The sequence below is a fragment of the Phoca vitulina genome, unplaced genomic scaffold, assembly GCF_004348235.1.
Source record: "Phoca vitulina isolate PV1807 unplaced genomic scaffold, GSC_HSeal_1.0 scaffold11, whole genome shotgun sequence".
Lineage (NCBI taxonomy): Eukaryota > Metazoa > Chordata > Mammalia > Carnivora > Phocidae > Phoca > Phoca vitulina.
In genome coordinates, this window is record NW_022589714.1 from 4,386,151 (window position 1) to 4,402,910 (window position 16,760).

At 36.7% G+C, this 16,760-nt stretch overlaps 1 protein-coding gene across 4 annotated transcripts in view; it reads right to left on the reverse strand.

Annotated features, from left to right (window-relative positions):
• The window catches only part of ORC3 (origin recognition complex subunit 3), a 59,611-nt gene that overhangs the window by 25,181 nt on the left and 17,670 nt on the right, over window positions 1-16,760 (reverse strand). For all 4 annotated transcript variants that reach the window (XM_032409309.1, XM_032409308.1, XM_032409312.1 and 1 more), the window contains 4 exons: window positions 15,855-16,014; window positions 13,871-13,984; window positions 9,943-10,076; window positions 9,395-9,458 (listed from right to left, as the gene is read on the reverse strand). In XM_032409309.1, the coding sequence (XP_032265200.1) occupies window positions 9,395-9,458; window positions 9,943-10,076; window positions 13,871-13,984; window positions 15,855-16,014 (472 nt within the window). The remainder of the gene's footprint in view (window positions 1-9,394; window positions 9,459-9,942; window positions 10,077-13,870; window positions 13,985-15,854; window positions 16,015-16,760) is intronic.

Genomic DNA, 16,760 nt, shown 5'->3' on the forward strand with positions numbered 1-16,760 from the left:
AAGGAAGGGAAGGGAAGGAAGGGAAGGAAGGGAAGGAAGGGAAGGGAAGGGAAGGAAGGGAAGGGAAGGAAGGGAGGGAAGGGAAGGAAGGAAGGAAGGGAGGGAAGGGAAGGAAGGGAAGGAAGGGAAGGGAAGGAAGGGAAGGGAAGGAAGGGAAGGAAGGGAAGGAAGGGAAGGGAAGGGAGGGAAGGGAGGGAAGGGAAGGAAGGAAGGAAGGGAAGGGAAGGAAGGGAAGGAAGGGAAGGAAGGGAAGGAAGGGAAGGAAGGGAAGGGAAGGAAGGGAAGGAAGGGAGGAAGGAAGGAAAGGGAGGAGTGGGGGGGAGAAGAAGAAGGAGGAGGAAACACAGAAACGCAGAAGAAGAAGAAACACCACAGGTGATTCTGATAAATCCCTGCCTTTTGTTGAGAATTCCAATACTGGCTTTATTCAGTTTACCATTAAGAAAATCATGAAAAAGAGAAATCTGAAGCCATTAAGATTTATAATTTAGACTCCAACAAGTATAATAAGGGAGACAGTGTCTTAAAACAATGGGATGACTAATCTCACAAACCAGTTTCAAAAGGGTTTTTGGGGGTGGGTGGGTGGAATGGGGGTATTAGGTTTTCTAGAACCTGAAATAGTTTAGAAATGACTTTAAAACACCACATTCTAGCAACATTCAAGTATTTTTCAAACCTCAAATACTTTTATAACTGCTTCATCCTGTAACATTTTCTTAAGAGGATTATGATCTGTGGCATGGTCTTCACATTTTTTTCTTCTCTAAAAAGTCAAATGAAGGACTTTAACTGCTGGGCTGGGTTTTTTACCCCAGTAATATCTTGCAGATACCCGTTATTCTTAGCAGTCAAGCATGCAGAAAGTAACACCTAGATATCAATAAATTCAAGCAAACCCAACCTATATAAAGCAATAAATCTGATATATTTTCCTAAACTCCAGCACACTTAGAAATCAATTCCTTCATCAGCGATCTATAGGTTTTTATCTGAAAGCACAGGGCAAATGAAAGAAAAGCTTTTAGTATCAAAATGTTTTTCCTCCCAGTATTTGAGTTAGCTGGCAATTTCAAAAATCTAGGTTTCCTATCATACCAAAGGGTACTTTAACCACCACTGGGAAAGTACATTTTAATTCAATTTTACGACAAGCTATAACATAGAGAGTGCATAAAGCCACTAATTGTTTGCTTTAATGTATGCCTAAAAAGCTTTTAAACAAAGAAAGTATTCTGGAGAGAAAGGAATCTATGAATAATAATCATACCTCATGCTTCTTGCACTACCTATTACTTTTGCTTTGTGGAGTAACTGCATGCACAAATAACGGGTGATGCAGTAGAACTGAATTCACTCGGATGAGGAGAAAAAAGAAACACTTTACACTTTGTAGGCAATGCTGCACTCCAGGAACTATGCCTTGGGTAAGGGTGAGATGAGGATTATGTGCATGCTCTTCTCCCAGATGGTCTCAGGCCCTTTACACTTCTGTGTGATTATATCCCTGTGCCCAGTGCCTAGCGCTTAAAACACAGCATAGCAAACTATTTCATCTGATGCTCTACTGAGGAAATGGAGTTCTGGTTCCAACACTTGGAAATAAAACCGGCCATGTTGGACTGCATGACAGAAGATCTGTTGTACCCTTCTAAGGGATTTGCAAGAGTGATTTCGACCATCCCACACTTTTGTCTTATGTGCTGACTTTGGAACCTACACTCTACATAAGAGATTTCACTGCTGTTTATATGTGTTCTTATCAGCTTTAGCAGGAAACATCACAAATGATTAGCTTTCTTCACGTAACCTGTTCTCTTAAATTCTTCGTCAGTATTACTGAGATATATATCTGCAAATGCCTCTCTACCACCTATCCAGGGCAACAATTCTTGATGCACTTTATGAACACTTTTTTATAGGTTGTGATGCTGAGAAAATTCTCCACTCAATATATTACTGCAGCATCACACTATGCACATGTAAAAACAAAGCCTGTTGAAATAGTAATCCTCCTTTCCATTCATTAAATTTTTCCTCTGGCATCATTGCTATATACTGGTCATAGCTGCCACTGTTTCATTTCGTGATTGTATTTATGATGATTCTTCTCAACAGAGCTGCACTTGGCCTAGTAACATTATTTCCCAAAGAGATATGCTTTCTTGTATTCTTTTTTTTTTTTAAAGATTTTATTTATTTATCTGAGAGAGAGAATGAGATAGAGAGAGAGAGCATGAGAGGGGGGAGGGTCAGAGGAAAAAGCAGACTCCCCGCTGAGCAGGGAGCCCGATGCGGGACTCGGTCCCGAGACTCCAGGATCATGACCTGAGGTGAAGGCAGTCGCTTAACCAACTGAGCCATCCAGGTACCCAAGAGACATGCTTTCTTGTATTCTTGAAACACGAAGACCTTGTGGTCTTTCCTGATCTTTGACAAAGAGATGTGAACAGAAAGATACTTCTCTGATATCAAATAATCCAATACTCCTTGCTCCTCCTCAAACATCCAGGCACACTCCAACCTCAGGTCCTTTACACTTGCTGTCTCTTTGTTTGGAATTCCCTTCCTCCAGATTCCTGCATGGCAAGCTCTGTAACCTCCTTTAGTCTTTATTCAAAATTCACCTTCTCAAGTAAGATGAATTTAAAATGTCAATGTTGTCGGGGCACCTGGGTGGCTCAGTTGGTTAAGTGTCTGCCTTCTGCTCAGGTCATGATCCAGGGTCCTGGGATCGAGCCCTGAGCGGGCTCTCTGCTCAGCGGGGAGCCTGCTTCCCCCTCTCCCTCTGCCTGCCGCTCCATCTGCTTGTGCTTACTCTCCCTCTCTCTCTCTCTGTCAAATAAATAAATAAAATCTTAAAAAAAAAAGTCAATGTTGTCTTGCTGGATGTGGGCCACATTTACTAATTTTTCAACAAAGACAAAAGTCTGAATTTGTAATGTAAAATGTCTTAATGTGTATATGTTGGCTTGGGTTTTTAAGAAAACACTAAGGACCTAAAAAAACCACATTAATATTAGGCTGTGGTTGCCAATGTATTACTATACATTTTATATGTATATTACAATATATTACTCTACACCCTTTTAAATCAGCCATCTCCAATCACATCAATCCCATCTGCCATTCAGTCAAAATCATTCATGTATTATTGTTTACTAATATGACAAGGCCTCTGTTGTTACTGAGCTGGTTACTTCCTTTGGAGGGGAAAACAATGGCTATGTAAACTTAAATATATACAGGTAAGGAAAATAAGACAGAATTACATTTGCCATGATGCTCACTTTTTGCAAATCTCTTCTAATTCCCATAGTATTTATCACTTTTGTGCCCAGATTTTAGGGATAGGGTGAAGAGTGAACCCAAGAAGATTTAAAGAAAGTATGTAAAAATGGCTGTACATTTTTATAATTTGTTCCTTTCAATCAATTCACTGATACTAAACGCTGGCAAAACAGACATTGGATTTTAGGAATAAGAGGTATCAGCTGTCCAAGAACACAGCATTTTCTCCATCATCCTCTTGCTAGAACTAAGCATTATTTTTCTCATCAGAGAAATTTTGGCTGACAGTGTTTGGTTCCCAGTGTCTTATCACATGATGGCTACCTACCAGAGTGCCAAACCACAGCTCTCCCCCAGCTCTAGTGCGGCTGAGTGCTCGACCTCTCATCTGCCTCAGACTTCTGTCCTCCCTGTTCAGCAGCACCTGATGAAGGCTTTGGATTTGAGCTGCCACTTCCCACCGCACTACTGGGCTAATGCCTCGCACATCTGATCACAAGAAGTAGTTTGTTTTGGAATCATTTTCTTCCTTTCTTCTCTTTGCCTTTTATTATTTTTTCTAATAGATTTTTCCCTCCTCCTGTCCTTAGGTCAGTCAAAAGAAACCAGAATGAAGAGGTGAAGGCAAAAGTGAAAGGCAGGTTTCCATCAAACTCGTGACCTAATTCTGTGCCTTTTGATCATGAATCACCACAAAAAGCATACTAAATGGTGAAAAGAAATCCTTGGTCTACCAGTAACTTGCTCTGTGACCTTAGATAGTTTACTTCCTCTCTCGGCTGCAGTTCTCCCATCTGTAAAATGAGCATACTGAATCAGGTTATCTTTCTAATAGGAATATATTACAATTCTAAGGAGTCTGAGACTTACTTTCTACTCTCAACCAATTTAAAATCTAGCTGGGTACATAGGGAACAGAGACATAAAATATTAACGAGTCAGAATAATAAAACTTCAACTGTCACTGGCAAGGGATTGAATCTAGTTTTCTACATAGCATAAAGTTGAACTCTTTAAGGGTTGAAACCAAGCCAAATAGCTTTAGGGAAGATTTGACAAACTGATTTTCTTATGTGAAATACATGGAATTAGTCATGTATTAAATATACTGAGCATAATGTAACTTCTTGACAAGACAGGATCAACACCAAGAGCGAATCATTACTGATAAACAGAGGGTGTGGTTGGTGTAGACAGCACAGGATTAAAATGGACCTACTCCTAGCTATGGCGTTGGGACTTGCTTTTTTTTAAAGAAGTCTTTTGAAAGTAAAGTGTGTGTGTGTGTGTGTGTGTGTGTGTGTGTGTGTGTCTATGTAAATGATACTGGCAAATATACATATTCGTGTAACATACCCAACTAGATCTATTTGGTGGGGAGAAGGGGTATGTCTCCCGTTCCAGCTTTAGTGAGCCACAGCATGCACTGCCGCATGACACGTGGCTGCCGGACTACAGAGGGCAAAGCCGCCTTGTACCAAGTTGTTTTCCAAGCCTCCTGTACCTTAACTTCACCGTTAACTTGCTACGGTATTTGAAAAGCCCATCTCTCATTTCTCAAACACTAATACAGAACCTCAGGCACCTTCCCATCAACTTATACTAATTCTTCAATGAAGTGTCACAGAAAATGTGTGGGCTTTGGTGTCAGGTCTGGGTATTAATGCCAGATCTTCCAATTGCTCATTGTGACACTTGAGGTAGGCAAGTTACTTAATCATTTTGTGACTCTCCTCATCGACACAAAGGGATAAAAACTCTGTCATATGTGGTGGCTGGGACTCAAAATGAAACAATGCATAAAAACTATCTACTAATTGGAAAAAGCTGTTAATATTCTATTCCCCCAAAACATTTTTTCATGGAAAGAAAAAGAATTTCTCACTATTCAAAAAAAATTTCCAGTATTTCAAGGCCTCATGTTTTTTATTACCAGATAATAATTATGCAAATGTGATGTGAGGCCACAATCTTCTTCAAAGCTCTCCTTAATATTGGACTTGAAACAAAATTTCAGACACAAGTGATAATAAAAATATCTTTGTAATTATGAAGAATTTGAAAGTTCTGTTTAAGGCACTTTGACAGCTTAATTTCTCATGAACTATTGTTTCTTAAGTTAATTGTTTAAGTTAAAAAAACACCTTGATTACTAGAGCAACACTATGAGGCAAAAACACAGTAAAAATACATCCAGTAACTGCTCCTGCTATTTCACCTAAAATCCATAGTAATAATTTACCTATTTTCAATTAAACATATGCACTAAAAGAGAATTTTAATGAGGAATCTAAATAATTTAACTAGTCAGAAAAAAATTATTACTAATCTGTTTAATGAGCAAGTAAATAAAATCATAGCATTTTAGAGCCAAAAGAAACTTTGAAGATTATCTGATTAAACTTCTACCACAGGATTTGAAAGCTATTGAGTCATCAGAAGTTTGCATTAATGGGAGCCTGTGCAAGCCTATTTGGCTTAAACGCAGAAAACTTTGTTAACTGTCAGAATACACTTTTTGGCCACTGTACCCAGCTGCACTATACAATCAGTCACAAGACAGACTACTTAGAAATGAAAGAACGCACAGAGTCTTTAGTCTTTTGTCAGCTCTATATGGCCTTCTAATGTCGTGCCTTTGTTGAACTTCCTAGTGAAACTTCTACAAATGTTTTATGGTTTAGTCAGCTGAATTTTTAAATTTTAAATTAAAAAAATTAAAACCCATGAAGTTTATGAAATACAAAGCTGGCATATAGTTTAAAAGCTGTAACTATGAAACTGAGTGTCCATAATTCTAAAGGAGTCAGGGTTTGTTTTTTTTTTTAACTTCTTGACTCCAGTCAGAGAGGATAATTGAGATGAGTCATTTAAGTAAGTGAGAATTTAGATTAGTTCTAAATTTAAGAAAACAAGATAAGGGAAGCAATAAACATTTCCTTCCAGGGAATCAGTCCAGTTCAAGTGGCTCTCCAAGATGGTCTTCAGATCAGCAGCATCAGCATTACCTGGGACCTTGCTAGAAACGCAAATTCTTGGGGCCCACCTTTGAGCTACAAAAGCAGAAACTCTGGGGATGGAGGCCAGAAATCAGTGTTTTAACAAGCCCTCCACGTGATTCTGATACATGCTAAAGTTTGAGAGCAACTGGTTTAGTTCATCAGGATGGACAGCAAAGTAGATTTTCAGGGCAGAAAGAATCTGGATCTAAAGAGTATAAATTTCTCTAGAGTATACTTTGAGGTCTAGGTCTTCAGAATCTGAGTGTAGAAAATGGGTACAAAGTGACAAATTTAACAGTAGGCATGTCTATATAACTACATAATCTATAAAACCATGTAACACAAGAGTATTATATATAATATGTGTAATACAGAATATGTAATATATAAAACTATGTGTTTGTATTGATCTTAATTTTTATCATAGTGAAAAGTAATAACAATATTTATGATTTACATATATAAACATTTTATTGTATATTTGTTTTTAACTCACTCTCATTTGAACAGACTTTGATTATCACTAACCCTATGAGGAAATCACACTAGGAATTACTGTCCCATTATTGACGCTTAAATAGGATGAGTGATTTTTCTAAGATACACCTGGCTAATGAATAGCTGGAATTGAAATCCAAGATTCCTGAGGTCAAAATCAGGATCTTCCCCTGTATCATGTAGTACCATATTATCATCATGTGGAGTTTTTTCTGATTTCTTTTACTGTGGAAAAATACATATAAAATTGATTATGGGGGCACCTGGGTGGCTCAGTCGGTTAAGCTTCCGCCTTCAGCTCAGATCATGATCCCAGGATCCTGGGATCTAGCCCCAAGTTGCGCTCCCTGCTCAGTGGGGAGTCTGCTTCTCCCTCTCTCTTAGCCCCTCCCCCTGACTTGTGCTCTCTCATTCCCCCTATCTCAAATAAATCTTAAAAAAAAAATTATGTGTTTTAAAATAAACTATAAAAAGAGAAAAAGCATTATAGTAAGAATAAAATATACAAAGATACTTTCACTCTAAACTATAAAAATCAACAGACACATTAATTATTTTCATAGATCTCTTCTGTCCTTTGAATTTAGCAGGTAACCTGCACATAACTTTCTTAGGGTAAGGGTACAAATCCTTGTGCCCCTTCATATTTCTCACTATGTAAATCTCAAGAAAATATGCCTTTAACAAAGGATGCAATCCTAAAATGAATACAGCAAAGATAATAAAGAACAGAGCTAAGTGCACTAGGAACAAGTACAGTATAAATAAATGCTCAGAAAATACATGAAAAGTTACTGAGAAGCACAGATAAATGTCAAGCTATTTCTACAACAGACCAACCTAGAGAATCTCTCCCTTTTATCATCTCAATGGTTAAAAGTACTCTTTAAAAATCTATTCCTGGCTTCTGAAAATATACTCTCGCAGGAAATGCACTTGGCAACTAGCTGACTCAGCAGAGCGCTAATCCATCTAATCTTAAAATTCAGTAAACATGCACACATCCCTTTCCACTGGTTCTTAAAGTTCCTCTCTTCCAAAACAACCTGTATTAGGATTTGAAAACTTCTTATTCTGCTCTAAAAAGATTACAGAGATTATTGAAGTGATTATTAAGCCCAGTCTAGAACTGATTTTATAATATGGCCCAGTGTGGATTCTGCATTAGAAATAATGTTTAACAAAAGCCAATGTCCAGTGTCATATTGTATGTCAATTATACCTCAGTTATAAAAAAGCCATTCTTAATATTTTTTGAGAATTTACAAAAAGGTGGTAAATTAGTATTCAGAGCTATACAGCACACATGCCCTCTAGGAACTAACATTCTTTCATTCAAAATTTGAAAATAGTACGTATCAGCAAAACCTACACATAGCACTAGGGCTACTTTTTTTTTTTTTTTAAAGGTTTTATTTATTTGACAGAGAGAGACACAGCGAGAGAGGGAACACAAGCAGGGGGAGTGGGAGAGGGAGAAGCAGGCTTCCCGCTGAGCAGGGAGCCCGACGCGGGGCTCGATCCCAGGACCCTGGGACCATGACCTGAACTGAAGGCAGACGCTTAACGACTGAGCCACCCAGGCGCCCCGCACGCACTAGGGCTACTTTAATCTCATCTTAATTTTATTATAATTTTCTACAACTTTTTCCTCAAAAAAGGCATGAATAGTATGAAAACAAGTATGACACTATGCATTTCTAGTTGTCCATCATTAAGGGACTTGCTAAGTAAAATGAAGGTATATTCATTCCATAGAGTACTATACCACTCTCAATACTGATATGGAATGATTTCCAAAATGAAGTGCAAAACAAAACAAGGTGCAGAACAGCTTATATAATATACTTATCTTCTGTTAAGATAGGGAAGGGAACTCCTACAGTATGTAAAATTACTTGTGTGTCTGAAGAATATTTCTGGAATGATGCATAAGTAACTAGTGACACTGAATATATCTAGGAAGGGGAAGTGGGTGGTTGGAGGATAAAGGTGTGAGGGAGTATTTTCTCTGTATATTATCTTTGCCTTTTGAATTATGTACCATGTCCAAGTATCATTTATTCAAGAAAGAAAAAAAAAAAACAAAAAACTCCTTCTTTTGATATTCCCTATGTTGTATGGCTAACTCTTAATTTTCTAAGCTCATTACTTCTTTCCTGGCATTGTATAATCAATATATAATGATATTTTTTCAAATCAAATCAATACCCACTTAGCAGTGGGTCCCTAAGCTACATGGTTTCTATGTGCCTTTATTTATGACAGCTTTTAAAAGAACATTAAAATGAGATTGCCTGCAGATTCCAAAACTGCTATGTGGAAACAAAGTTGAGATCTAAAAATATTTTCAAATTACACCATAGGATAAACCTGTAGTTAATACTTTTTCTCAATAAAAAAGGTTATCTTAGAACTAAAGTTTTGTGTCACCTTCAAGTCACATTCCTATATGATTATGAAGACCCATTAATTCACCGTGAAAAGCATATTAGGATGGACAGGTATGTTTTATAAATTCACCGAATAAACGTTATGTGCATATTGTTTCTCATAAAGAAAAAAAGAGAATAAAACTGAAACAAATACATCCACATTCCTACCTTCAAAAATCTCTCATTGGTCAATAGTGCAACTTGCTTTTCTGAAGCTTGCTTTTCCACGAACCTAGAATTTTCACCATCCCATACACAAAGAGAGAAAATTAAACATACTAAAGATCTGAATATCATATGGGGAAAAGAACTACTTAGATCGGTGGTCACATTCTTTCATTTCTTCTCAAAAATAAGCTCAAGATAACAGTCATGGTTTAATGGTAATTTTTAACTCCTTAAATCAGCTATATCACATAATCTAGGAATCTAATCATAAACAAAAGCCATAAATTCCAGAATCAGGAAATGTTATTTATAAATAAGTAACTCTGGAGAACCTGCAAATTATGTCCCTTTGTAAAAATATTTTTCTTTATGCTAAATTTTCAAGTCCAACAAAGAAATCTCACAATTGAAAACAGAGGATTTCATTGTGCTCTAAATAAAAAGGTTTTTTTTTTCTTTCCCCACTTCAAAAATAGCTAGATCTGAGATCCTTTATTTTACCCCAACCTCTATTATAAGATGTGTTAAATATGCACTTCTCCTTTTACCTCCTAAACGATGGAAGACGTCGGATGTTTTCACACTGATTATCTGATAAAAAATTTATTCTTCTCTTGGCTTCTGGGAGATTACAGCACAGAACACTGAGGGGCTGGGAATAGAAATGTTCTAATAGAGAAAGCTGAAAGAAATGTGAAGATAAAAAAAATGTGAAGATTAAATATATTTGTTATATTTTGGCAGTAATCTTTTGCCCTTTGTCTACTCAGTTTTAAGGTTTTGGGTTTTTTTAAACAGTAAAAGTATGGCACTAATACATTTAATAACATCACAATAACACTGCAAACAATGCAAAATGGTTCTGTATCTTTAATATTTTAAGACTCTGATTTTGTGGGCAAGGTCAGAAAATTGTAATCTCTGAAGTATATAAACCAGAAGAAACTAATATTAATGGATAGATTAGCTCTCTACAGAAGCAACTCACTTACAATAACAGTAAATATTGTGGGGATGGGATTGGGTTGTGACCTCAGAGTCTAACAGATGCCCAAATACTCACAAGAAAACACCCATCTAAAATCAGTGAAAAAATGTGGTCTGCTGAATAAATAAAAATGTTACAATGGTAGAAGCTTTGCCTACTGATAAAAAAGAATAATGAAAAATGAGGGATGGCTAAAGAAAATGTATCTTTTTAAACTGAGTTTTATTTCATGAGAAAAACACAGTACAGTATCTGATAAATTTAAGTGTCATAGTAACTAGGATGCTGTGATCTCTACAGTACGAGGGGGAATGGTTTTCCAGATTCTACCATAACTCATAAGATCTATCTCACAAGACTATCCAAATGTTAAAAACTCTGACTCTAAGCAACCTGCTCATGGCCAATTTGGTTTAGTTTCTAGATACCTTGATACTGGACAGACAGTTCCCTAGATAGTGGACAAACACATTCTTGGACTAGAAAATAGAATTTCCCATTACAAATTAATAAATTAACATGCTGGCTTATATATCAGTATTAAGGTATTTGAGCTTGATGCTTTCTGGGTAAACTGATAATGAATTTCTGAGCCGATAGAGCTGAGGACCAGATACCCAAGGCTAGAGGAAATCCTCTAAAATAGTTCATTCTGGAGGAAGTATAAGGTTGTAAGGCAAACAGCCAGCCTAACTTAGAAACAAATACCAAACAGAAAGTACTGTTCATGCCAAGTGCTAAATTATTTTTGCACATATTAACAAAATCTCATTTCTTACTTATATTTTCCAATTATATTGTGATAATATTCCAGTGTTAATACCACTTTTTAAACATCAGAAAAGTAAAAACCAAACATGATAAGGGACTTGCTGGGGAGGAGGAATGGGAGGAAGTCACATGAGTTATAGTAGAGCTGTAAGTAAGAATCTAGTACCACTTCACTACTTTGTCCAAGTATGTTCTCAAAATCCTGGGTCAACTAACAAGTTGGTTAACATATTCATCTAATGAAAGAAACAAACATATACAGAATGATTATATGCCCTACTGTACCTCCTAAAGAAATCAGGACTTACACATATTTCCTACTGATGATTAAGAAAACTGGCCAAATGGGGTCTTAATGGCTCTACCACTTATTAGCTGTGTGACCCTGGCCAAGCTACTTAACACAAGCCTGTTTCTTCCCCTGCGAAACTCAGGATAATAGTACCTATTAATGAAACAATGTAAATACTTAGTAATGTGCCCAGTATACAAAGGAGGTGCTTAGTAAATTATGAGGAACCTATAAAATCATCTAATATGATCCCCTATTTTATAGATGAGAAAACTGAGACCCAGAGAGATTACATAATTTGGTTATAATGTCCTCTTCTTCACTCACTTTCTCAATGCTGAGACTACAGTTTCTATTTCCTAAAACTCTTCTCCTGACTTCAGTGTTACTCTGCTTTCTATTGGTTTTCCTTATTTAGTCTCCTTTTCTATTGCTCTCTCATCAGCTTGCCGTCAAGTTCTAATCTTAGTCCTTTCCTCATGCCTCTGGGTGATGCCTCATCCTCATTGTGTGACTTCACCCATCACCTTTTAATGATAAATCCTAAATGTATCTATTTGTTCCAGATCTTTCTTCTAAGTGCCAAATCTTTATATCCAACATACCCAAAATTAACCATATACAAAAAGAAACTCATCCTTTTCTAACTGGTTCTTGGCTTTATATTAACATGTATACTTAATAAATGGTACCAACCTCCAATCCATTTGCCAAGCTAGAACCTGTGTGTCACCTATGCTCCTCTCTGCCACATCCTATCAACCACTTGGTCACCAGGTTCTGTTGATTCTAGCTCATCCTCAAATCTGTTTCCTCCTCTCTAGTTCCACTATCACTACCTTAGGTTAGCCCTTGTTATATCTTGTCTAGAAAACTGCAATAGTCCTCAAACAGATCTCTCTCCCTCTACTGTTGCCTTTACCTAGAATGCACTTCGCATTTTAACCTAGTGAGCCCCTACTCCTTAGGCTATACTTCTGTTCTCCTATGGAATGTCCAGGTATGTTTCTTTCACAGTATTGACTATTGAGAACTGTAATTATGAGTTTCCTCTTCTGTCTCCTTCACTAAACAAATGAGCAATTTGAAGACCGAGATTTCCTTGTCCTCTGTATCTCCAGGACTCAGCATAGTTCTTGGCTTACAGTAGGCTCTTCATACTTTTGAGTAAATAAATAAATGAAATAAAATGTTATGAGAGAGGCAAATGTAGTATATCTCTCTATCATTGAATTTCACATATTGCTAAGGTAAATATTTTGCTGCTTTAAAATACTCTTTTTTAAAAAGTCAAGTTGAGCGGTGCCTGGGTGGCTGAGTCAGTTGAGCGTCTGACTCTTGATTTTGGCTCAGGTCATTATCTCAGGGTCCTGGGATCAAGCCCCACGTTGCTGGGATCCCCACTCAACAGGGAGTCTACTTGTCTCCTTCTCCCTCTGCCCTTCCCCCTGCTCTCATGCGCGCGCACGCACTCTCTCTCTCACAGATAAACTTTAAAAAGTCAAGTTGAAAAAAATACATAGTAGCCATAAGAGAGCACTGCAGTTTTATATGGAGGAAAAATACATGTGAGAAATAATTTATAAACTCTAAGGCACTATACAAATGTGAGGTATTATCATACTGTACTTTTGTTTTAGGGACTTGTTTTTGTCAAGTTTTAGGGAACTTGACAATTGGCATGTATTTACAATGACTACACTTTGCTAAGGTATTTTAGGTAGTTGCCAAGACAAGGAATATTAACTTTTAAATAACTGGATAATGGGGTTCTTTTTTGGATTAGAACAGATGTTATGAAGCTGAGCTCATGAATTTTCTTCTGGCAATTCATGAAACCTTAGTAAAAATGTATTCCCAATATATAAGAATATAAGTGAATAAACACACAAATATGTGCAAGGGACAGCAAACAATGGCCCCCACCTATTTTTGTATGACCCAGGAACTAAAAATGGTTTTCATATCTTTAACTGGTTATTTAAAAAGAAGAAAAAAGAGTATGCAACAGAGTTGTCGCATGAAGAGTCAAAAACATTTAATATCTGATCCTTCACAGAAAGTTTGCTGATCCCTTATATATAGCATTTCTTAGGTAGAAAGTACGTAAGCTTTCATCAGAATCTTAAAAAAAAAAAAATGTCCCTTTCTCCCTACCCCCAAATATTAAGAATCACTGGAATGCAAGGGGAAGGAGGGTGTCTTTTTCCATTTTTTGACATCCTAATTAATGTAATTCTCTATATTTTGCTGCAAGGTAACAAAGGAATGATAGAATCTAGAATAATATAACTTGAATTTACTTATTTTAGATTTTGCCATTTAAAATGCCTTATCACATTAAATAGTTTGAATATGCAAATTAATGCAAATTAATTATTTAGAATCAGCTCATGAACTTTCACACCCATTAGTGTCTTCTTACCTGAAGTCCTTTTATAAAGTTTTGAATTGAGAAATCATGATACAAAAAGATGTTGGTCAGAATCTGTAACACTTTTTCACTTAGTTTAAAGGGAAACTGGGTTGTAAGAAGTAGCTGAAAGAGACAAAAGGGGGAAGGATCCACTCATTAGTCTTTCTTTACTCTTCATCAATAGCAAGTATACATATTGAGGCAAAGAATGATACTATGACATATAACTATGAAAGCTATAATAGTAGCTAAGTTTTTTTTAGATCAAATATCAACCAAAACTTTAATTTATACAACAGTCACAACCAAAAACAGTTAGTCATACATCTCCAGAATCAAAGATATCCATCATCTTCCACCCAATTGCTAATTTAAAAAAATACCATCTATTAACTATACGATCCCTTTTCTCCTACCAGAAGCCACTGAAGAAGCTATAGGTTTTGGCAATTCTTATTATCGGATAAGATTTCTTTTTCATCCCTACTGATACACATTACCGAAGAATAACACATTATGTACTTTTGAATGAAAAACCCCAAAATAACAGATGTCTATTTAAAAAGTATAAAATAGCTGAATTTATATTATTCAGCTAATTTTCAATGGCCTATAGTGAAGAATTTACATCTGAAAATGAAAAGTCATACTAGGCTTTTAAAACAGAAACACAGTTATAGAAGGCCAAATGCATTTGGCCACAACCAATTTCATTTTTTTTTAAGATTATTTATTTGAGAGAGAGAGAGCAAGTGAGAGCGTGGGAAGGAGGGGCAGAAAGAGAGGGAGAGAGAATCCCAAGTAGATGCCACACAGAGCGCAGAGCCTGACTTGGGGCTGGATCCCATGACCCTGAGATCACCACCTGAGCTGAAACCAAGAGTCAGAAGCTTAACCAACTGCACCACCCACGCACCCCAACCAAGCAATTTTAAATACTGTAGCTGCAAAATGTTCCCCAAAGTATCAGTAAACTAATGGATACCACCTTCATGGGAAAAAGATGAAGAACCTTGGAAGGCTGTCAGCCACCTGGGTGGCTCAGTCAGTTAAGTGTCTGCCTTCGGCTCAGGTCATGATCTCTGGGTCCTGGGATTGAGTTCCACATTGGGCTCCCTGCTCAGCAGGAACTCTGCTTCTCCCTCTGCCTCTGCCCCTTCCCCCCTGCTTGTGAGCTCTCTTCCTCTCTCTTTCTCTCTCAAATAAATAAATAAAAATCTTTAAAAAAAAAAAAAAAGGAGGGTTGTCATTAGTTTACCTTCACAAGCAGCATAAGGCACACCTTCAAAGAGCTGAGTCTAGCAAACAATTTGTGGAAGGTCATTACTAATTTATGTAGAAACACAGAACTAATACTAATTTAGGTAAAAAAAAATAGAGCTAAGGTCTAAGGAAATGTTAGTATTTATTTTCTGTCAAGAGCAGCAATGACAGGAAAGAGTCCACTAAAAATTACAAATTATTTTATACAAAATGGAAGAGTGAAAACATTGTTACTGTTATTAGGAAGTCATTAAATTCTATTAAAAATTATTAAAAACCTAATTTTCCATTGAGTAATGACTGATAAGTAGGTAGATATAGAAAGATACAATCATTCTTTTTATAAAGCTTCTATTTTGGGGTATCTGGGAGGTTCAGTTGGTTGAGCGTCTGCCTTCAGCTCAGGTCATGATCTCAGGGTCCTGGGGTTGAGCCCTGCATCGGGCTCTCCAGTCAGTGGGGAGTTTGCTTCTCCCACTCCTACTCCCTCTGTGCTCTCTCTCTTGCTCTCTCTCAAATAAATAAATAAATAAATCTTAAAAAAAAATTTATATTTTATCTGAGGAGGCAATACTGTACCCTATTAAAATCATTAAATACAAAAAAATGTGCAGAAATATGTTCAGTATCATACTCTGAGAGATGAAATTTATCACTAACGTTTATATTTATAATCTATTCTTGGCAGTCTTTTCATCCTATTTCACTGGTATGAATTTTTCCTTTTTACCTTATCAAGTACTGTAGTCAGGTGCTCCTTGCAGGACAGAGACTGGAATAGTTCTATGCACAACAGAGATGATACTGCATGAGGAAGCAACCGATGGATGATAATAGGAGATGTGGCAATTCCAAAAATGAGTATTAGTGGAAATTCATGTAGATGTTGACTAGTTTTCAAAGGAAAATATAAAAGGGATTTCATTAGGAAATATATTTCAATACATCAAATTTCAAATTAAGACAACCTTTATTTGAAGGAGTACAGTATAAGACACTGCTGAAGATATCATTCCAAATACTCAAATTTTCTAGGTCACGCAGTTTCCTCTGTTAAAGTAATATAGTTATTTCCCCACACATTCTAGCTCTGAAATCGATCTATTAACAGATCCTCTCATTTTATACATAAGTACACAGAGGTCCAGAGGGATCAAATGCCTCCCTCTAAGGTTATACAATCTCAACTGTTAAAAGAGTTAGGAATCATTCAATGTAACCTCTCAGTCAAAGTTTGAGCCCTAGCTACAGTCTTCCTAACAGACATCCAGCCTGTGCTTTTTAAGTTCAGTGACATGTAACTCACAAACTTTCAAGGTTAACTTACTCTATTTATGCACATATCTAACAGAAATTATGTCACCCAGCCATACATAATAGCTAAAAGTTAGGAAACTTTCCTTACACATATATAAGACCTATTTTTAAAGGACACTGTTTAAAAATGTTACATCCTTTCCTTGAATTCTTAACTCAAACTTATTGGACATGATTTATTCTGAGCATTACCAGTATGAACACAAATGACTTCCACAGAGTAAAACAGAACTATCTTTGAGAGCTATTGTGGGTCTGAGCCCTTTGTATCATGGCTGATGACTCTGCATGCTCCCTTCTATTGGCTATTGCATTTCAG